This window comes from Ammospiza caudacuta, chromosome 15 (assembly GCF_027887145.1).
Source record: "Ammospiza caudacuta isolate bAmmCau1 chromosome 15, bAmmCau1.pri, whole genome shotgun sequence".
Taxonomy (NCBI): Eukaryota; Metazoa; Chordata; class Aves; order Passeriformes; family Passerellidae; genus Ammospiza; species Ammospiza caudacuta.
This window is the reverse complement of record NC_080607.1, coordinates 12937766-12959116: the sequence shown is the minus strand read 5'-3', so window position 1 is coordinate 12959116 and position 21351 is coordinate 12937766. Positions and strand designations below refer to the sequence as shown.

The following is a 21351-nucleotide window of genomic DNA, read 5'->3' as shown; positions in this document are numbered from 1 at the left end:
TGGACAGTGAGGTGAGGGTGGGGAGTCACCCCCCAGCCCCTCCTGCACCCCAAGGCCAGACACAGCTCTAAACTGGTGACCCTCCAGCAACACTTGTAAGGTCATCAGGCCACCAAAATGCGTTTGAGCTTCTTTAATAGGACTATACTGACAAACCAAACTGTTTCTTTTTATTGATGTTTTTCATGGAGGTTTTCATAGTTTCATTGGAAAGGTTTATCAGTCAGATTCTAGTTTTGCTCAATGTGAGGCAAAAATTCCATTTCCATTAAAAAATACATGGTATGTGCTCAGCAGGCAGAGTTTCACCCAGCTCTGGATGCAGATCCATGGTGTGAGTGCCACTCAGCCCAAGAGCAGCTGACCCATCTCCTCACCTGGCCAAAGTGACACCAACTCATCCTGGGGCTCCTCAGTTCCCCTGTGTCCCCCTGGCTCCATCTGGGACGGGTCACCTGCTGTGCCTTCTCTTGCTTGCTTTTGTAGACTTTCCATTCTTAGGAAGCTCCTTGAACACAGAAAGGAATAAAAATTATAAATTGAGGAGGGGTAGAAGTGAGGGCAGGGAATAAGGTGAGACCCTGTGGGAAAAGATGTCCCAACATCCCTGTTCTCTGCCCTGCACATCTCAGCCCCCTCTGCTCCTGCTCTAGGGCAGGATTGACTTCCTCAGGCTCACCTCTGCTTCTCCAACAGGGCTGGCACTGTCCCCCTCTGGCCCTGGCACCAGGAAATTTGGTCCCACTGTTGGGTGACTGCTGTGAGGGATGAGTCCCAGCAGGGACAGGCTGGGCACATCACACAGATTTACAGCCAGAAAGGAAAATGTTACCATCAGGAGGAAAACAGAAGTGTGCTTCAAAATATGATAAAATTGTCATCTCTGGAATAATGATGGGAGAATGCAAACAAGTTTGGTGTGCATTAGCACTCCCTGAGCACTCTCCCACAGAACCTGGAGGGGTCAGCCCATTGTCAGCTGCTGAGCAACACGGGAGGGTGGCAAAATCTGCAGGCAGAAGATTGAATTTACCTGTCTTGTGCGTGACAAGTTGGCAGCCTCAGGCCAAGAGGGCTGCAGGCTGTTTCAACAAGATGAATTGTGCACTTGCCCTGGTTTCATCCCCTCACAGCTCTCTGCACACCTCAGAAATTCCCCTGCTTTGTTTCCTCTATCTATCCTGGCTCTCCACCCCTGGCATGAGCCAGCTGTGTGTGACCTCACTAAAAAAACTCCCTCTGACTCCTTCCATTCACGTTAGTAATTCCCTGACCTCATTCCAAGCTTTACAGCTGGGGCAGCTCTCCTGGGATGAGGAGAGACGTGTCCCAACTGCTCCTGCAGCGAGCAGGTTGGGAGCATGTCAGCTCCTGCTGCCATCCTCCAGGGTTTGAGGCATCACCACCACCAGCCTGAGTCATTGCCACACCTGGCTGTGGTTACAGGTGGCCAAGGAGCCCATGGCACTGACCTAACCCACCTCAGCACTTTAAACCAGCCAGTGGTTTTGTGGGATTTTATCTGGGTTTAAGCATCTAACAGCAGGGGGAATCCTGACGTGGAGAGCAGCACGGGCTTGGCTTTTTATATAGTGCTTGTAGCATTTGGAAAATTATCTTCTGTGTACTAAATATCTGAGTCATCCTGGGATATCACTGCATCTACTTTTAGATCTTACTATGTGCTCTCCTCTGCCACATTTTATGAGGAAAGAGTCTTTCAAATCGTCAGGAAAAAGCTCATGCTGCCAACTCTTCCTCTTCTCTCTCTGGGCTTTGGAAACTTCAGGGGAAACCAAAAGGGATTTTCATCCTCTTAATGTTAATTAGCTGAAAAGGTGAAATACCTTGTGATGAAGCCACAGGTGGTTTGAGAGTGCTCTCTGTGCAGTGCCCATCCTGGCTTTTCCAGCAAAGCCCAGTTCCTGGAAGCCCAGCAGGACTCGCATGCCAGGCTGTTTGGCCACACTTATAAAGGTTAATATTTATCAGAAAGATCTTCCTCAGTCACCCTGCCTACCAGCCCACGTGAGAAGAAAATTCCCTGTGCAGAAATTCCAGCTAACTTGGCAATTAGGGGAACAGGGTTGGGAGGAGACTGAGGACAGGCCCCAGAACAGAACATGATAGCAACGTGTGGGTGCTCAGGAGATGCCCTGTCAGAGCAATCAGGCTCGTGGAACCGAGCTGGTGGCACAGGGCATCATCCCCTGCCAGCTCCTCAGTGCTGCAGTGGCTGGTGGCAGGGGAAGCTGGCAGTGGGTGCAGAGCTCTCTCACACAGGCTGGGCCATCTCATTATTTAATCCCCCTCTCCTGCTTCACTGAGCTGAGCTCTTTGGTCCCCACTGCAGCCTGCCAAGGCACAAGGGAGCCAGACATGGTGCCCTAAGGAGGGCTGGACATGGTGGACCCTCATTCAGTGTGGGAGGCAGTTCCTGCACTCACAGCTCTCCATTCCTGTTCCCCTTCAGAGCAAGGGCTCCAAATGCTTTGTGCTGAGTCAGGATAACTGCAATGCAGCAGGCTGGGAATCCCTCAAGGAGCTGCAGCCAACACCAGAGGCTCCGGCTGCTCCAGCCTTCAACCCATCAGCACTGGCTGTCCTGCCTTGCACTCTGCCTTGGAGCAAAGTGCTGCAGCTGAGCTCCAGTTCTCACTGTGCTCTGGTGGAAACCCTCCTCATGTCCTGCCCCAGCTACTCTCAGACCCTGCAGAGACACTTGGCTCCTGCCAAGAGACTTGGAGAAAGTGATGCTCAGGGACTGAGCTGCATCCCACTGGGATAAAGCAGCTTGGGAGAGCAGAAATCAGAAATGGTAAAAACTGAGCATTGGGAAGGGGAGTTCTGGTCCCCTGCGAAGCTCCTTAGCAGGATTTCAAGGCCAGGCTTGGTGAAGCTTCAAGGAGATTGCCAGGACTGAGGGGATTCCCAGGGTCAGACCAGGCTCAATACAGAGGGGTGAGGGCTCCCCTCAGCTGCTTTTCAGCCATTTGCTTCTCTTCTTCCCTGGCTGAACCAACCCAGGACAATGCCAGGGTCACTGAGCTGCTTCATCCTCAGAGCCCAAAAATGGGGTGAGACATTGCAAGTTTGGGATCCCAGTTCAAGCCTGGGATCCTCAGATCAAGCCTGTGGTGCCAGGCAGGTGTGAGCACACATCCAGGGACTCCCAAGCTCTGGAGCAGTGAAGAGGCAAGCACTGATCCTTGAGATCATCACCTGTCATCCAGACTGCCGTGGATTAACTTGTCACTGCATCAGGAAAAGCCTGGGATGTGTCTGTGGGCAGTGAGGGGAGGGTAAAATTCCCTTCTTCCCCCTCAGCTTCCTGGCACAGAGGAAGTGCGGGGGCACTTCCAGGTAGCACTCGCTTCAGAGAGCTTTAAACTGGGGGAAAACATCATCTTCTGAACCACAAACTATTCCTGGCACCTGCTCCACAGGAAAAGAGCTATAAAAAGTCAAACTCATTCACAGCATAAAATGTAGCTCTGCGTCATCATTGCTACAGGCTGGAAAATGCCGGAGGGGGTCAGTCTTGTTGACTTCCCTAAGCAACAGCTGTTTATAAAAACCTCCTGCAGTCAGCAGAACTGTCCCAAGCCCAGCTCACTGAGCACACAGCCAGGTTTGGGGACAGAGCTGGGGCTCAGGGGGACATAGCTGGGCTGTGAGTTACCCTGGCCACAAATCCCAGTGCAAACTCTCTGCATCCTGCTGGCACACAGCCTCACCGTGGCTCAGGGCTGGGGCTGTGTGATCACAGAATCCCAGAATGGTTTGGGTTGGAGGGGATCTCCAAGATCACCTTGTTCCAATGCCCTGCCATGGGCAGAGATGCCAACATGTGGGGAAAACAGACAATATCCGGGGTCAGATATGATGGTCTGGGTCTCCCAGCACACCTCCAGGTGAGACTTAGGAAAGGACTTGGGTGACAGAGAGGTGTATGATAAAATAACTTCTTTGGTTTCTTTCTTTAGAAAACATCTTTCATACATGGTATAAAAACAGGTAGTTAAGAAATAAATTTCAAACTAGCTGTACCACTGAGTTTGGGGCATCCTCCCCCTTCCTGTGCCTCAGCAGCAAACTCTCTTCTTAAACAAAAGCATGATAAAAATCACAAGCAAATCCTCCATGGGAAATGCTGTTAAATGACTAAAACTCCCAACAAGCCCAAACTTACACAGTTTAAAACAAAGCCAAACCATTTTCTACAAAGGGAACCTTGTTCTTCCCCAGAAATAATGACCTTGGATGCAGGTTTTTCTCATGATAAAATATTGACTCTTGCTGAGGGCTGGAAAATCCGTGGCCAACACCTGCTGAGCTCCTAGGAGCTGCCCCAGCAGCTGGCAAGGGGGTGCTGCTGCTCACACATTCCATCCCATCCCATCCTATCCCATCCCATCCCATCCCATCCATCAGCAGTGACACAGCTGCCACAGCACAATGCCACTCCATCACTCATCTCTCATGCTGCTTTTCAAGTTATGTTTGGAAAGATGAATAAATTAATGAAGCCCCAGAAGATAAAAACCAAAACAAAGAGCACCCAAAAAGTCCAGTCCATGCTCTCAGCGCCGCAGGAAGCGCTCACGGACTTTCTCCTCAATGGAGTGGAGCTTGACCATGCGCAGCGCGTCCAGCAGCTCCTTGGTGACTTCAGAGTCCTCCTCCTTCTTGTGGGTGAGGAAAGCCCGGATTTTCTCCTGGATGGCTGCCCTGGTCCATCCTGCCTGCTTCTTTGGGGAGCGCTCCAGGATCTGCTGCAGGCGCTTCAGCTTCTTGACGGGGATGTTCTGGTACACCACAAAGTCTATCATGGCCTGGTCGCAGTCGTCGTCATCTGCAGCTGGTGGGGGAAAACAGCCCGGGGTTAAAGGGACACGGGGCAACAGGGCACAGCCCTGCCAAGGCTCTCTGTGGGACATCTGCCCACAGGGCTGGTGAGTGCCCCAGGCCTGGAAGTGTTAAAGGCCAGGTTGGATGGGTGTTGGAACAACCTGGTCTAGTGGAAGGTTGAACTCCTATTAGTGATGCAACCTACACTGGGCAGTTGGAAAACAAAGTGTACAAGTTCTGTAGAAAGTCAATGTACCTATTCCATGCTCCTCCCCATCAGGGAATAGAGGAAAAGCCCAGACAAATCTGATGCAATTGCAGTGAGTATTTACACATTCTTTTTCCTGAGAGTTTCTCTTTTCCCCTGCAGACTTGTAACCCTTTGTAACAGATTTGTCACAGGACCAGCCCTAAGCACAGCCCCAATCAGGGCACTGGGGTAGGACAGATCCGGCCCTGGCTGCTGGAAGCTGCTGGAGTGCATCCAGCATCAGGAATGAAAACAGAAAGAATTTTCAAGAGGTCAAGGCCAAAGGATTACTCAATCAGGGAGAGATTAGCCCAGTTTCATGCCACTGCAGACTGGGAATGGTTTCACTGGTTTTAGTGGGGTGGGTTGAGCTCCACTGCTCTGGCTCTGCCTCCCCGGCAGGCTCGGCTTGATGATGAGCAGATCCCTGTGTGCCTCCTGAAGGAATCATAACAAACTGGAATTAAAAAAGCCTCCAGCTCCCATTGCTGGGGCCTCCTCCCTCTATAAATATCTGCAAAGGGCTGGTGCGGCTGCGGGGGCCGGTGTCTGACGCACGTGCTGCTGACACCGCTCTGACCCGGCCATGCCCACCCCGGGACTGCATCCCACTGCTGACGGAGATTTCCAGTCTCTGTGTCAGGATCACACTCCTGGCAGGGAGCTCATGGTGTGAGTCAGGTTTTGTAAGGAGAAATCTCTGTGCTGGTGGTGCCAGGAGAGTGTGGAAAAGTGAGAGCTGCCTGGGGCGGGGAGAAGCCTCCACGTTCCCTCACCACACAGGAAAATCTTTTAGAGGCACAGGATGTCCTGAGCTGGAAGGGACCCACAAGGTTCATTGAGTCCAAGTCCTGGCTCTGCACAGACCACCCAAAACCCCTACAACACCCCCAACAGCTTGGCCATGACCACTTCCCTGGGGAGCCTGTTCCAGTGCCTGACCACCCTGTGGGTGGGTTTCATTAAAGCTTTTCTACCAAGCTTCATCCTGATGAAAGAATGACATTTTTTCACTCCAGAAAAACCTCCCCTGGATGTGATGAGGTCCCCATTGCTTTTCAGATTTTCAGGACATGGCAATAGATAATCTCATCCAGGCTCACTTTCCCGTTAAAGGTTGGACCACATAAATTTTCCAAGTCCCTCCCACCTGAGCTCTTCTATGGCTTTATGACTGACACCACGTCTCCACTTTTACACCTGACAGGTTAAAATCCACCCCACACCAGCTCCAATGAACCTTGGGCTCTGCTCCACTCAACCTGCACAAGACCAGGCTGCCATAAAAGTTTCCAGGAAACAGGTGCAGCCAGGGAAAGGGAGTGCAGGATCTGTGCCAAGCTGTGCCTCAGCTGCCAAAATCCCCTGTTCCAGCACTCCCAGTTGTCCCTGGTAACATCCAGCAGGATTTCACTGTCAGCTCTTTGTTCTCACTGTGCAGTGACTGTTGCTTAAGTCCAGCACCCTGTCCTTGCTCTATGGGACTGACACTGGAAGGAGATGAAGGAAGACAGATTATTTCATCCATAAGTATTACTAATTATGGATCACTCCATGCTTTTACAAGCCATTTCACCTCATTTGCATCTAACTAGGAGAAAGTCATGAGGAAGTTTGCTCTCACCCTGGCAGCATCAGTCCTGGCACTGTGCCTGTGGCTCACCTGCTCCCTGTGTGCTGTTGCCTTCCCCAGGTCTGCAGGACGTGCACAGGGTGTCATGGTACCTGTTGCCCTTCACGTTGGTCACCTTCCCCTGCTGCTCACAGTTCTGGTGTGGCTGGCATGGGTTGGTGCTGGAGTTGGAGGAGAAGAAGCCATGGGGGCAGTCATGGCACTGGGTGTCCTCAAAGGGGGTACCTGTGCATGGGGACACAAGGGGACTGTCAGGTGACAGGCTGGCACAGGAGCAGAGGAGCAGCTGGGGATGATACCAGACACCATCTGAGCATGAGGGTGATGTTTTGCAAATGATCACTGCCAGCATTTCCCCTGGGAACTGTGTGTCCTCACACAGGGCAAACAGCAGTGCTGATGAATTGTCAGCAGCCCGCAGACATGAGAGGACAACAAGAGGACATCTCACTATGAAAGGGCCATGTCCCAGGCAGGAGCCAGCAGCCAGGCTGGTGCTGAGCTGCCAGACCAGCCCTGGCTCCCAGAGCCCTTCCCAGAGCAAGTGAAAGTAAAAGTCTGAGTGGAGGTGAAAGCTGAGCTGGCCTTGGCCACGCTGTCACTGCTGCCCTGGCTCTGGGACAGCACCTCCCGTGTGTCACTGTGTTACAGGGCTGGTGCCACAGGCACAGGGCTGCACCGAGAGCATTCCCGCTCCCTGGGAGCAGAGGGAAGGGCTCTGGGGCAGGAGATTTCCCACTCCTTTCACAAATCAAGTTACAAGCAGTTTCTATGCTGTTGCCACCACCTTTAGGTTTTCCCGCCTTTCAGGTCCCTTCCAACCCAGACCATCCAAAAGGCCCAGCCAAAACCCCCAACATCTGAGCCACTATTTACAAACGGGAAATCCCAAAGAAGTTTGGTTGCCCAGGGGGATTGCACAAGGATCAAAGCCCTCATCCAGCCCAAACAGCAGCAAACTCTGCCTACAGCCCCCAGGGCGCCTTCCCCATCCAGCACCAGCACTGGCAGGGCCAGGGCTCTGAACACACACTTGCTGTGGTATTCAGGCAGCTGGGCTGGGGGGCAATCCTACCCACACAAGAAGCCATTTGCAAAACATAAAAAATAATCATAATAAAAACCCCCCAAAAAACAGCTTCTCTTCAAATACCCAGCTTGCTTGCATGGCTCCTCAGTCCTAAAGCCAAGCCTCCAGACAACTTTCATGTTTGATTTCAAAGTGCTTCTCTGTAATGCCTGGAGATCTTCACCCTTTGCTGTATTACTGCATTTTGTCATGTCCTATAGAAAATTAGACCCCAAATCTCAATCATAAACATCAGCTGAAGGCAACAGATATTTTCCCTGTGGCTGGTGAGCCTGGAGCTCTTCCATGCCACACATGGAAGGACTTCAAAAGACTCCATGCTTCAAAAGCCTCCCTACTTCAAAATGTGCAGCAAGATGCTGCTGGGTTTGCTGGTGCTGCCCACCCTGGTTTGCCATCCCCTGCTGTGGTTTCCAGGCAGAGCCTGGTCCTCACTGGTGAGTTTACACACATTTGGAGCCATTAAAGGACCAGAGAAATCTGTACAGGGGAAACAACAGTAGAATAAATCCCCTAAAATACCTTGGGACTTAGATCACACAAGGAGATGGAGTCTCAGACTCAGGAGTCAAAACAAAGCTGGTTTTGTGGATTTGTGACCTGGCTGTGTGTCCACTGTGTGTTTTCAACACAGCCTCTCCAAAGTGCTCATTGAAAAACCACAAAACCAGCCCCAGAGCTACACACATTCCTCAGCCCTCATCTTACATCATCAGCCGCCTTCTTCAGCCCAGATAATTAGCATTCCCAGCTCCCGGGCTGCCTGTGCAAGGAGAAGGGAGTTGATGAATGCTCGGGAGCAGCTTGGACCGTTCCCCCCTGCCTGTGGCACAGGGCCAGGGGCTGCTCCAGGGATGGCCAAGTCACAGCCTGGCTCTGCCTGCTGCGGCAGGTGAGGCCGGGAGCTGGGACTGACACATCCCATCGGAGTGCGCTGCTGGGGATTTCAAAAGATTTCCAATTGATAGCTGCGGAAAAACCCAACAAAATTCCTCCTTGGAAAAGAAGCAGGAACAGCTGGCAGGGACGGCACTGTGCCAGCTGCAGAGCTAAAAGGGAGCCGGTCAGGCTATGGGCAAGCACTGGCTGCTGCATTTGGCTGCTGTATTTATCCTTGATTTTTATCTCCCGCGGAGATTTTGGGGCGTGACAGGCGCCGTGTGAGGATGAGCAGCGCTCGAGTTACTTACCCGGCCTCAGAGCCCCGGTGCCGGGCGGGCACTCGGAGTGGCGGATGCACAGCTCCATGTTGGAGTAGTAGCCCTGCTGGCACTGGCAGGCGCGGTTGTGCGTGGCATTGCACTGCTGCACCTCCACCTGCTTCTCCCCGCAGATCACGTTGCAGTAGCGGCACTTCTCCAGGTAGTTCCAGTACCGAGTGTAGTGCAAATCCGGGCAGGGCTGGCACAGCGTGGCTCTGTCCCTGGAGCAGTGCTGAGCCACGAAGGTCCCCGGCGGGCACTGCTGGCAAGTGATCCTCTCGCCCGTCGCAGCATCCTTCCACTGGTACGTGGGCTGGGCATCGCAGGCGAGCTCAGCCAGCAAAAGGAGGAGAGGGGGGAGCATCCACTACGGCAAAGACAGCGCAAAGAGCCCTGAGCTCATCCTCGGGCAGAGGCGGGAGCAGCAAAAGCGGCTGCTGCTGTTACAGAACTTGTTATTGTTGTAGAGACAAGGAATTGTTCTCCTTCCCTATGCCGTTCCCAGCCCAAGCACCAGGTGCTGCCCTCCTTTGCCATGCCAGGTGACAGAGCATCCTTCCCAAACCCATTTGTGATGCATTCAGAGCCCAATTTCCCTCGCTCAGAACTTGGAGCAGCTCCAGCACATTCCTCTCTTTCACCCCGGTCAGTTCCCCACCATTGCAGTAAGAGACACCTTTGCAACCCAAGAAGAAGAAGGGAAGTTTTCCAGACGAGCAGATACAAAGCATGCTCCCTAGGACCTTTAACACCTTTTGGAAACGCAAATGCTCAGGATAGAACTGAATGCCAGAGCTTGTTGACCCTCCCTTTCCTTTCCAAAGCCCACGTGCCCAACCTGACAAGCAGAAGATCCCTTACCTTGGACAGAAGCCTCAAACTGGGCACATGGCAGGATGGCATCGCACCGAGGGCTTCCGAGCGCCGGGATCACAAACCTGGAGGGACAGAGAGGGTTCTCAGAGGCTGCTGCCGCCTGCGCCGAAGCTGCTCTCTGCGGCGGCAGGCTCAATCCGACCGGCCAGCGTAAAAACAGAGGGAGATGGGGAAGGGCCGGTACGTAAAGGCTGATAGGGAAGTGCTGTTGGGAAAGAATGGGTTTCCTCGCCTGCTCTCTTCCCAGTCAGCCCTTCCTCGGAGGGAGCTGCCGGCTCTCCCCAGCGCAGGGACGGGGCAGAGCCTTATAGCGGCTGCGGGCCAGAGGCTCTGGGCATCCCCGCACCCACGCAGAGCCAGACACGTGAGACGGAAACCACCCCCAGCCCACCGCACCGAGAGGGAGCAACAGCTGGTGGGGAAGCAGCCTAGGTCTCCCTTTCCTCCCCAATCCCATCCCATCCCTGGGGACCGGCTCCGCTTACGGCAACTCCGCCTCGCCCCTCCGCTCCGCGCCGCTCCCCGCGGCCGGCAGCGCCTTTATAGACCGGCCCCTGGGAAAGACCCCTCTTGGACAAGGGGAGGTGACAGCGCCGCTCCATCCCGCTCCCCCCCCGGTCCGTCCCGGCCCCGAGCCCTTCCCGGCTCCCCGCGGCGGCGGTACCGGCTCCGCCTTCGGTTCCGGTTCCCTCCCTCACCCTAGCGCCGCTTTCGCTCTCGTTTCTGCACTTGCCTCTGAAAGTGAGGCTTTCAGAGCAATGAAGTTCGTGTACCTGTGTGGAGGAAGGAGGAGAGTGGCATTGGCACAGTTTTTCAAACCTCTCTAAGTTTTACCGGGGGTTGGTGAGAACTCGTTTTCTGGCAAGGGGAAAGGCAGGGAAATTCCCCTGCGAACGCTCTGTTGCCCGGCTGGAAGCGCCAAAGAACTTCCCAGTAAGAGCAGCTGCCTCCCGCGGGGAGTTCGCCCCGTCAAAGGCAGCCCCGAGGGGCCGCTTCTGGCTCCGGTTCCGGGCACTGAAACCGGCGCTGTGGGAAGCATCGCTCGGCTCTGCCCCGGGCTCCGGGACCAGACCCATCCCGCTCCTCCTGCGAGGGCACCGACCCTGCCAAAACAGCCCCGACCGCCCGTGCTTGGGCCCTGCATTCCTAAAGGCGGCCCCGAGCTTCAAACCTCTCCTTCCAGGTGTGCCGAGGGTGTAACACCAAACAGCCTCCAGCTGTAACACCAAACACGGGCACCTTTTGTGGCACAACATCCAGCAGCTGAGGAGGTCAGCATTTAAATCCCTTACAGGTGACAGTGCCCCAAGTCTTGGAGCCCAAGGATTCAAATGAAAACTGAACTCAGCCTTGCAGGTACAGCCTTGGCAGAACATGTGTTCCAGTGTCTGCTTCAAGACACGAGACTCCTGCGCTTTGTCCTGCTCTGTCTTGCCAGATTCCCTCCGAACAGACATTGCTGAACAGTGAAAACCAGAGCAAATGATCAAAAAGTAAATGCAAGTCTCTGCAAAGATGAGGGAACCACAGTGAGGACCTGAGAGGGTATAGAGGTTTTGCTCCTCAGGAGTCAGCAGCCTGCTCCTCCTGCAGATCACTGCAGAGAATGAACAATTCTGCATCTGCCTTCTGCCTCTCTCACCCAGCTCTCAGCCACTGGGGCTGCAGATGGAGAATCTCATGGGCTTTACTCTGAACACTCTTGAAGTTCAGACCTACAGGAGCTAAACACATGATTCACCAAGAAAATCAAACCGAGTTCTCCACCACCCAGAAAGAGAAGGAAACCGCAATGGTCAGAAAGAATCCAAAGCTCCTTCCAGTAGGGTCAGTTTCTACCCACCTTGGTTAAAGAAAATCCTCTGACTCCAACAGGAGCCAAGGGAGGGTCAGTACCACAGTCCAGCAGCAGGGTTTGGGCTGTGTTTATTTGCACTTTACACAGAACAGGCAATGGGCTGATTTACACAGGCCACTCTGAAGTGGTTTTTTGTTTTACTGCTTGTTTATCTGGATCCCCTGTAGCTGTCCAAAGTAATCCTGATGGTTTGTAACTCATTTTGACATAATCCCTGAGCCAAGGACTGCCGGGATTTCTCTTTGTCAGTGTGCATCAGCTCAGTAATTAATCAGCTAATCTCCCAGCCCTGCCCTGGCACTGAGGCACAGCCCCTGGATGTTTTTTTGAGTGAAACCACTAGACTGGATCCAATAGAGAGCCCTGCTCTGGGCCCACCCAGCTGGGGAGTTTCAGTGGGATCCCTCTGCCTGAGGCTTGACCACCCAGGAGCTGCAGAGCGTTTCCTCCTCCGCAGGCAGAAACACAATTTCAGTTTTCTGTGGATTTCACACGGAACTCACAAGGTATATGGAACAATAGCAGGTGGTTACATCCTGAATGGCACGGCTGGCAGTCCCTGTGTCCCAGCCGTGCCCTGCTGGGATGGACACAATGCACTGGGAAACTCTGAGCTCCTCGCTGCGCTGCGATGCCTTATCAGGATTTATTTTTGTTGTGAGTTTGATAATGAAAAAAATGTGTCAGATGGATGCTCCTAGAGAGGAAAACACCACATTAATGGGACAGAAAGGGCTTCCCCAGACAACTTCCCCACACTCCAACAGTCTGGTGGAGCAATGACCTTTGATTAATCTTTTTCTGTCTGTTCTTCTGTTGGTCCAACAAACCTCCCAGAATGGGTTTATGGGTCACTGCCTGATACCAGAAAGCAGCAACACAACTCACTACTGACTTTGACCAGTGGAGGTAGCATGGAAATGGAATTCAGCATCCTATTGCCATGGCTCTTCCTTCACTTCTCCATACAGGGCATCGTTTCACACTCCAGGCCATCCAGCAGCACCACCTTCTGAAACTACTCTTGCAAAATAAAGTTTCTTCTTATACTCAGAGAAAATTCTGTTAAGCAAAGAAATCCCTTGCCCCCTCAGTAACCACTTTGTCAGCCAGAGACAGGGCTCATCTATTTCCTGATGAAACATTTTGCTTTGCTGATTTTGATCTCTTTTGTGAGTCCTCTCAGTTTTTTGGCGGGAGAAGAAACCAGCAGGAAAGGTTTGTTCAATGACACACTACAACGTTCCAGGTCTAGTCATAGCACTGCAAGGCAAGGGCAATCAAAAAGTTAGTATCTACTTCCTTCATGATCTGTAAGCCATGTGTCATTTGCTTCTGAAAATCAGCAAGGAGTGTCCAGGATAGGTTTTTGTCCCCCACAACCAAGAAATAATTTGCATAAATTCCAATAAGCACCTAAAGCAATACAGATTTTTCTGTAACAGTTTTCTCACTTTCTGCTCTTTATAATTAATTAACTGCCCCTGTCTTTCCTTCCTGTAAATTCAACAAATTCGTTTCCAGATGACAGAACAGTCCTGACTGCTGGGGACCTTCTTCTTCAAGGTCTCATGGGATCACAGCAGGGTTTGGGTTGAGAGGGACACAAAACTCATCCAGTTCTCCCATCTCCAGGGCCCATTAGTATCCCTCAGTCCTGCCCCAGCCACCAACAGCAGGGATTGATTCCCAGATCCACTGCAGTGCAACTCCCAGTGCACCAGAAACCAACACCAAACCCACCCCAAACCAAAGCCATGTGCACTGGGACACTGGTGGGACACTGGTGGGACACTGGTGGGACATTGGTGGGACACTGGTGGGACACTGGAGTGTTTCAGAGCTTGTCTGGAGGGCTCAGCTGGTGAAGGGCAGTGACTGCAAAGCTCTTCAGCAATGCAATCCCTCTGCTGAAGGGTAAGAGATGAAGAAATGGAGTTCCCTGATCAAAGGAATGGAATGTCCTGGGTGACAGGGGAGAAAAACCCTCAGCAAGTTTTTCCCTCTGTGTAAGAAAGACAAGGAACTGCTGGAGAGGATCCAGCAGGGGCCACAGAGATGATGAAGGGCCTGGAGCATCTCTGATGAGGAGACACAGCTGGGCCTGGTTAGCCTGGAGAAGGCTCAGAGGGGATCTCATCAATGCACATAAATATCTCCAAGGGGTGCCAGACTTTTTATAGTGCCCAGCAACAAGGAGCAACATCCATAAACTAAAACTCAAGGATTTTCACCTCAACATGGAGAAGAGCTTTCCATGGAGGTGGCAGAGCACTGGAACAGATGCTCAGGGAGGGTGTGTGGAGTCTCCTTCCCTGGATATTCCAAACCTACCTGGATGCATCCCCTTGTCCCCTGCTCCAGGGGGGCTGGACTGGGTGATCCCCAGAGGTCCCTCCCAACCCCAACCATTCTGTGAATCTCTTGAAGGCTCTGAGATGTTCTCAGCATTGCTCCTCTGTCTCAGAACAGAGCATCCCCAGGCTGGACCAGTCTTCAGACCAAAACAACTCCAGGAAAAGGCACAGCTTTAAAACTACTTTAGCTGACAGGGGGGGAAAAGCAGCATCATCATATTTGTCCCTGCCAACCCCTATCCAAGTGTGGGGGGTGATTCAGCCCCACAACACCTCTCAAGCATTTCCTTCTCTCTTGCCGGGTCTGGCAGCATTTTGGCAGCTCAGGGCAGACAATTCCCAGCGGCGGCGTCACCGCCCCGAGCACGCTCAGGGCTGGGCTGTGGTTTCCCTCCAGCGGCTCAGGCAGGCAGCTGCAGCTCCCTGGGACAGACCTGCAGGCGCCGAGCTACCCCCAAAAAATGACATTTTACTGCTCACTGCCCCCAGCTTCACTCCAAATATTCTTCTGTTCATTTCTACATCACACCTGTATTTATATAACACTTTTCTGTCATTTCCCCCACTTACATTTGAAACATCCAGGACTTTATGTGATTTATTTATTCCTGTTTTGCTGCACTGAATAGATACATGGCTAGAAGGTAATATTCATCCACAAAGTTAAACAAGACAGAATATGATAGCCCAGAGCTACCTCAATTCCTGCCAAAGCCTTTGTTAATTGTCAATGAAGTACAAAAGTTTCCATTTCACTGCCAGCAACTCTGAGATTTGAAGAGACACTGGGTTTGAATTATATAACCAGGAGAAAATGTAAACTTTGTTAAAATGCAGCTCACATTTCAATTTTATTAAGAATAACATTTTATTAGCATAAAATTTTCCAAATTCCATTGATGTGAAAAGTAACTACAGAGTACAACCTTTCCACTTGCTCCTACCAGGGCCATTAAGACTCAAAAGCCAATGTTTTTATAGCTGGTGGTTTTGTTTTTTTTTTTTTTAATTCCTGTTTTTTTAATCCAAACAAATCAAATTTAGACAAAATAGTTTTATTTTACAGTCTAATTGACAGCAGCTACAGAAGATTTAAAATTGATACAGTTATACCACTTATATCCACTACTCACAGAGAGTGGAAATATTAAAGATTTGTTTTTAACCCATCTAACCTGATTAATTTAAAAGTTTTAAAACATTGAGATCCTTCTACTTGGAAAGCAAATCAGGTAACACAGGCACATGGAAATACCAGCACTGAGTGAAGAATAAAGCCTCCTTAGAAGCATATTCCAAAAAATCCCACCATGGATGATGGAATCAGGTTAGGATGTTGGGATGCACAACAGGTGAGAAGGAGTTTCTGCTCACCATCCACCAGTGGAATTTGTCTGTGAAAAATGATCCTTTCAGTATCTTCTGCTACTGGAGGCAATGGCTGCTGCCAAAGCCAAGGAGTGAATGTGAATCACTTCTTCCAGGAACACCAGTGGGGTAGGGGTGGGTAGCCTGGCACCCTCAGCCAGCTCAGTTCCACTGTAGGAGCATTCCTGGGGTATTTCCATGATCTGGTATTACCTGAAGGGGCCATAAAATGACAGCAGCCTCCAGGATATAAAATTTCAGCCTAAGAGCGGCCACAGGAGAATTCAGGGAATAAAATAAGTAAAAAATAAACTTTCTTAGCTCTAACAGAGGACAATGTTCTGCTTTGTCTCCTGCAGTGAGACCTTTCAGAACTGACCACCTTTGCTGGAAAATGCTCAGCTCATAATGCAGAGCCAAGGATCACAGGGATTTAAAGGAGCCTCCATCCTGCTCCTGCTCAGCAAGAGCCAGAGCACAGCCTCTGCCTTCTGCTGGCACCAAGGGCCTCCTGCCCCTTCTGGGGCTGCCATCAGGACCAGAAGAACACTTGGGTCAATCGCTGCCTCTTCACATCACTGTGGCACTTGGGGCACTTCTTCACCACCTGCAGAAACCAACAGACAAAACACACAGGGAATGGATTTATTGTGGAGGAAATGCCACAGATGGAGGGACTTCTCATGTGGGCAAATAGTGACAGGATAAGGGGCAATGGTTTTAAACTGAAACAGGGAAGCATTAGATTAAATTTTAGGAAGAAATTCTGTACTCAGAGGTGCTGAGAGGCCCTGGCACAGCTTTCCCACAGAATGTGAGGCTGCCCCAGCCCTGGAAGTGTTCAGGGCCAGGCTGGATGGGGCTTGGGGCAGCCTGGTCTAAGGAAGGTGTCCCTGCCCATGGCAGATCAGCTTTAATGTCCCTTCCAACCCAAACCACTCTGATATTAAATATCTCTAGCACATTTTGGCCAATATGAACTACAAGCCACAGCAGCCATTTGTCAGTCCCTGAGCTGGTATCTGCTGTTTGCAACCTGCCTGTTACCACAGAGTGAATTATTTCCTTGGTAGTAATAAAAAGGAGAGGAGGCTTTGTGGCACCATGCAAAGTGGCACCAGAATTTACAGCACTTGCCCCAGCTATGACACATCTGGGGGACTGAAATACAGGAACGAGGAAATGTGGGGCTGCAAGAGCTCTTGTGAAGTACAGCTGCACCTGTGGGTAAAATCCTGTCAACTGCCTGAGTTCCCTGAATTCCTGCTTCCTCTTTGCACAGATGACAAGGAAATGTCTCCCTGATATACCTGGACATGGATGACACACATGGACATTGCCAAGAGTTTTGTAGGGGAACCAAGTACATTTATTTCTTCATAGCACCCCACACCTTCCTCATTAGCAGCATGAGACATGAAGACACATGAGGTATCATTTCTTCACTCAGGTTTCAGTTTGCTTCTTCACTAATCATCAATTTTAAAGTAATTTGACTTGCAGATGAATCCAAACTGCTCTTCTCATAGCTTGCAAATTACTGGTAAAACTGAACTGGTCTCTTTATTTCAAAAGGGAGATAGCAAATTGGTTTTCTTTTAAAAAAATTTTTGGGAGAAGATTGCCAGCTCAGGAGGCCTAAAAAGATGGGCAGCTACATCAGTGGCACTGCACAGCCTTCCCTGAAGTGTGGAAATTCCTCATTAGAACCACAGAGTGGTTTGGGCTGGAAGGGACATTAAAGCTCATCCAGTTCCAAACCCCTGCCATGGGCAGGGACACTTTCCACTCAATCAGGTTGGGTGCCAAGCCCTGTCCAGCCTGGCCTTGGACACTTGCAGGGATCCAGGGGCAGCCACAGCTTCTCTGGGTACCCTGTGCCAGGGCCTCACAGGGAAGAATTTCTTGCCAATATCCCATCTAACCTCTGGCAGTGGGGAGCCATTGCAAGAAAAGGTGCAGACTGCAGAGCAGGCTCAGGCAGTAGGATTTTGGTTCGGGTGACATTAACTGAAATATCAAAAATTGAAGGGCAGAGGAAAGGTCATTTTATCTCCCAACAGCCAGTGCTTTACCAAAGGCAATTTTAAGTGTAACACTTAATTGTGAAACCTTTGATTATTTCCCCATATTACAGATAGTCCAAATGAAAATAACTCAGTCTTCTTGGAAGACCCACATGAATAAATGCATTTAAACACCTGGAAGCAGCAACAGAGCCTCTGGAGGGGAAAACCACACAAGCATATCCTGGTCCAGTCTCTGCAAGGCTTCCCCTAACACACTGAATCACCCAACACGCTCCAGCACTAATCCCCCTAATCCCCCTCTAGCTGCAGGGAATTCCATCTGCTCTGGAAAAGCACCTCCAAAAGCTTCTAAAAGCTTCCAAAATTGTTCAGCACCTCTCCCCACCAGTGTTTTGCTAAAATAACAGATTGGACAAGATGTCAATTTGCAAACTCCATGTTGTGAATGATGCTCTGAGTCACTTCCTCGGTGGGACAATATGCACCAAAGGGCTTTTGAGCTGAAAAAACAGTGAGTAAGTTATTAGGAAAGAAAAACAGTTCTAAATGCAGCCCTGTCAGAGTGACAAAGCCCAGTCCCATCTGATGAGAGCTCAGAGCTGGGACAAGGTTGCTCATTTCCTGCTGGTAAGGGTACCCCTGTCCCAAACACATGGATGGGGTTGACTGTCCAGCCTCACCGGGCATGAGTGGGGATGGGGATGGATGTGGTGGGACATGGCTCCTCTGGGATTGCTTTCAGAGAAACACAGGATCAGCTTCCTGTTTGCAATCCTGTGTTTGCCTCTCAGCTGCATGACCAGCACAGCTCTGCCCCATCACTGGAGAGGCATCTCTGCATCAGCACAAGTCACATCCTAAACTACACAGGGAGAAGGGAGGTTTGGACAACAGCAGGAATTTCCCCATGGAAAGGGAAGTAAAGCACTGGAACAGGCTGCCCAGGGAAGTGCTGGAATCACCATCCCTGGAGTGTTCAAAACCCATGTGGCTATGGCACCTCAGGATGTGGTTTAAGGTGAACACGCTGGTGGTGCTGGGTTGATGGTCTTTAAGGTCTCTTCCAACATAAACGATTCTATGACTGTATTTGATTTTTCATTAACCAAACAACACCTGAATCACATCATGAGCCACTTAACACTCCTGTACACTGAGAACATTAATCACTACAGGTGTGTCAGTAAGTAAGATTAATCAGGTAAGTGGCAGATATCAAAATAATTAATAATAAGATTATTCAGTAAGTAGCAAATATGGAAATCATTATTAGCAAATGACCCATGACTCATTTCCTCAAACATGGAAATGGGATGCATGGGATATCTAAACAGAAGAGAAAGAACACTCCAGTTGGAAGGGAGCTACAGTGCTCCTACAGTCCAAGTGCCTGACCTCTTTAAGGGCTGTACAGAAGTTATGGCACTGTAATGTTAAAGAGCATTGGAGCCTCTCTAGGAAGCCTCTTCCAGTGCTTGACCAATCTCTTGGAATAGAAATGTCTCCTGATATCCAGTCTGAACCTCACCAATAAAAGCTTTGGACAGCTCCCACGAATCCTGACATTAAATCCCAAGGAGAAGAGCTCAGCACCTCCCTGTGTCCCCTCCTCAGGAGGGGCTTTGGACAAGGACCTGGAGTGACAGGACAAGGGGGAGAAGCCTTAAAAGAGAGCAGGGTTAGAGGGGATATTGGGAAGAAACTCTTTCCTGTGAGGGTGGTGAGGTGCTGGCACAGGGTGCCCAGAGAAGCTGTGGCTGCCCCATCCCTGGAAGTGTCCAAGGCTAGGCTGGAGGGGGCTTTGACCAGCCTGGGACAGTGGCAGGGTCCCTGCTCATTGCAGGGGGTTGGAATGAGATGAGATTTAACGTCCCTTCCAATCCTGATCTTGTGCTTATTCCAGCCTCCTCTTGGACCAACTCTGTCTTGGCTGCTATATTTTATCTGGATGTCAGTCCAATGTTTTCTATGCTCACCTTACAATTCAATGTCTTCCCAAGAAAAATATCTTTCCCTGGAACTTGGAATAACAGATGATTTTGTACTTGCTTATAGATTGACAAGCTGAAGAAGTTTCTTTTCCTTCTGTACTGTTTTTGGATATTCCTGAGCTCCACTGATCAGCAGCTTTCTCATCACATATGAATGTTTTTAGAAACCCCTAAACTCTTGCATTATTCTGGTTTTGAAAGTCTTTTAACATCTGGCTGCTGAATTAAATTCTGGTAAGATGCTCCCAGACCCAGGCACCCTGGGACCAGCTACATCTTACCTAAAGAATTTCAATTTACTCAGCTGGGAAAACCAAGAGACTGGAGGTATTTGAGCAGGAATTCAGAATCACAGATTCACAGAATTGTTTGGCTGGGAAAGACCCAAAAGGTCACAGAGTCCAATGGTTGGCCCAGCACTGCTAAGTTTACCTCTTAACTATGCCACCAAGTACCACATCTACACATCACAAATCCGTCCAAGAATGGTGACTCAACCACTTTCCTGGGCAGCCTGTTCCTTGTTTGCCTCATTCTCATAACAGAGCTTTACAATAGGATTTTGATGGGGAAAATATTGAAACTGAGAAAAAAAAATAAAATAAACATTAAAATATTTTTTTAAAAAATGAAGTGTTTTTAAAGTTGACTCCACAACTTGTTGCCTTTGTAGTTTTAGACCAGAAAACATGTGGAGGCAGCTCAGAAAGATGTCAAAGTGTAAAACCCCAGCTTAGGGCAGAGATTTGCCTCCAATCATATTGCAAACCATGGGAAACAATGGATCAAGTGGTAAATCTTCCATTGGCATTTGACTGTTCTTCCTGGAAACAGAAGAATTCTGATTCCAGGCTTGTTCACATCATTCTCCTGAAAAGCACAAAATTCCCCGGCAGTTTTGGGAAAACCAAACCAATAAACAGGAGAACCTTTAAGAACTGCTTCCAGCACGTTTTGCAGCAAGTGAAGTCACAAAATGGGCATTTAAAAGGCACATCATCCTCGGATTTGCAGTTAGAGCAGTGGAATCTTCCTAGAACAGAGGGGAGGGTGAGGAGAGAGAAAGAGAGGGAGGAAATGACTAAATTCCTGTAATCACCTGAGAAATTCTCATGTATCCACACTTCCAGTGCAGTCCAGAAAACAATGACCATGAGTGCAATGAACTAGCTCAACAGTGCCCTGCCACATTATTTCTTTCAAGTCACCTCACAGTCTCTTGATGCTTCAGATCCCAGTAGGAACTCGGGTTACATCCTTCCTTTACAAGGAAGTTGTCAAGAAAAAATCCCTAAAGTTCTCAGGAAACTACTAAAGCATTGTGATGAAGACAATGAAGAACTTTGAGAGCTCATGCAAGGTACAGAAAGTAAAGATTCTCCTCAGCAAACCACACCAATCACACTGCACCTGAGCAAATACAGGCAGGAACCAGTGGTTTCATACACCATCAGTCTCATTTCTGTAATTTATCTTTATTCCCAGGAATCAGAAAATTACATCCCAACTCTCTCCTGTACCTACCACACTCTGGTTCCATCTCTAGGGGAAAGATGGGCACAACTCCAGAGTCTGTGGGTGCTCTCACAGTATTGGTTTCTTTGGACACTTTAGTCTTTGGCAACTCAAGTTCACTTTTCTGGCTGAAGCAGAAGGAGGAAATCTTACTCTGAATTTTTTCTGGTGCCCCACTCTTAGGAGGGGCTGCATCTGGGGAGAAAAAGAGAAAACCAGTGTATGAACCTGCATCATGGAAAACAAAGTCAGCAGTAAATTCACTCTGTTGTCATCGTATAAGAAGAAAAACAAATTTAAAGAACTAGTTTTTATGCCATAGTGCTTGGC

At 50.0% G+C, this 21351-nt stretch overlaps 2 protein-coding genes across 3 annotated transcripts in view; both read right to left on the bottom strand.

Moving 5' to 3' along the window:
* Nucleotides 1–3770: 3770 nt before the first annotated feature.
* TNFRSF6B (TNF receptor superfamily member 6b) lies at nt 3771–10510 on the bottom strand. 2 transcript variants are annotated; one of them, XM_058814880.1, is made up of 5 exons: nt 10388–10510; nt 9888–9964; nt 9015–9393; nt 6765–6959; nt 3771–4861 (listed from the first exon to the last, which is right to left on the bottom strand). In XM_058814880.1, exons 2-5 carry the CDS (start codon nt 9927–9929, stop codon nt 4584–4586), a joined length of 894 nt encoding a protein of 297 aa, XP_058670863.1. In that variant the 5' UTR covers nt 9930–9964; nt 10388–10510; the 3' UTR covers nt 3771–4583. The 2 variants fall into 2 exon arrangements, with proteins under 2 accessions (XP_058670863.1, XP_058670864.1); XM_058814881.1 differs by lacking the exon at nt 10388–10510 and having other exon boundaries at nt 9888–10162.
* Nucleotides 10511–15024: 4514 nt separating this feature from the next.
* Nucleotides 15025–21351, bottom strand: part of RTEL1 (regulator of telomere elongation helicase 1) — a 44627-nt gene continuing 38300 nt past the window's right edge. Inside the window, exons 34-36 of the mRNA XM_058814526.1 lie at nt 21031–21216; nt 20436–20539; nt 15025–16092 (exon numbers count right to left, since the gene is read on the bottom strand). Coding sequence (XP_058670509.1) covers nt 16018–16092; nt 20436–20539; nt 21031–21216 — 365 coding nt within the window. The 3' untranslated portion in view covers nt 15025–16017. The remainder of the gene's footprint in view (nt 16093–20435; nt 20540–21030; nt 21217–21351) is intronic.

Bases quoted from the DNA above. Each gene is read 5' to 3' on its own strand.
- TNFRSF6B (XM_058814880.1), bottom strand. From the start codon at position 9,929: ATGCCATCCTGCCATGTGCCCAGTTTGAGGCTTCTGTCCAAG. The intron at 9,394-9,887 runs GTAAGGGATCTT...TCTTTGCCGTAG, and splicing joins GTTTGAGGCTTCTGTCCAAG to TGGATGCTCCCCCCTCTCCT. The intron at 6,960-9,014 runs GTAAGTAACTCG...CCCCATGCACAG, and splicing joins CACCGGGGCTCTGAGGCCGG to GTACCCCCTTTGAGGACACC.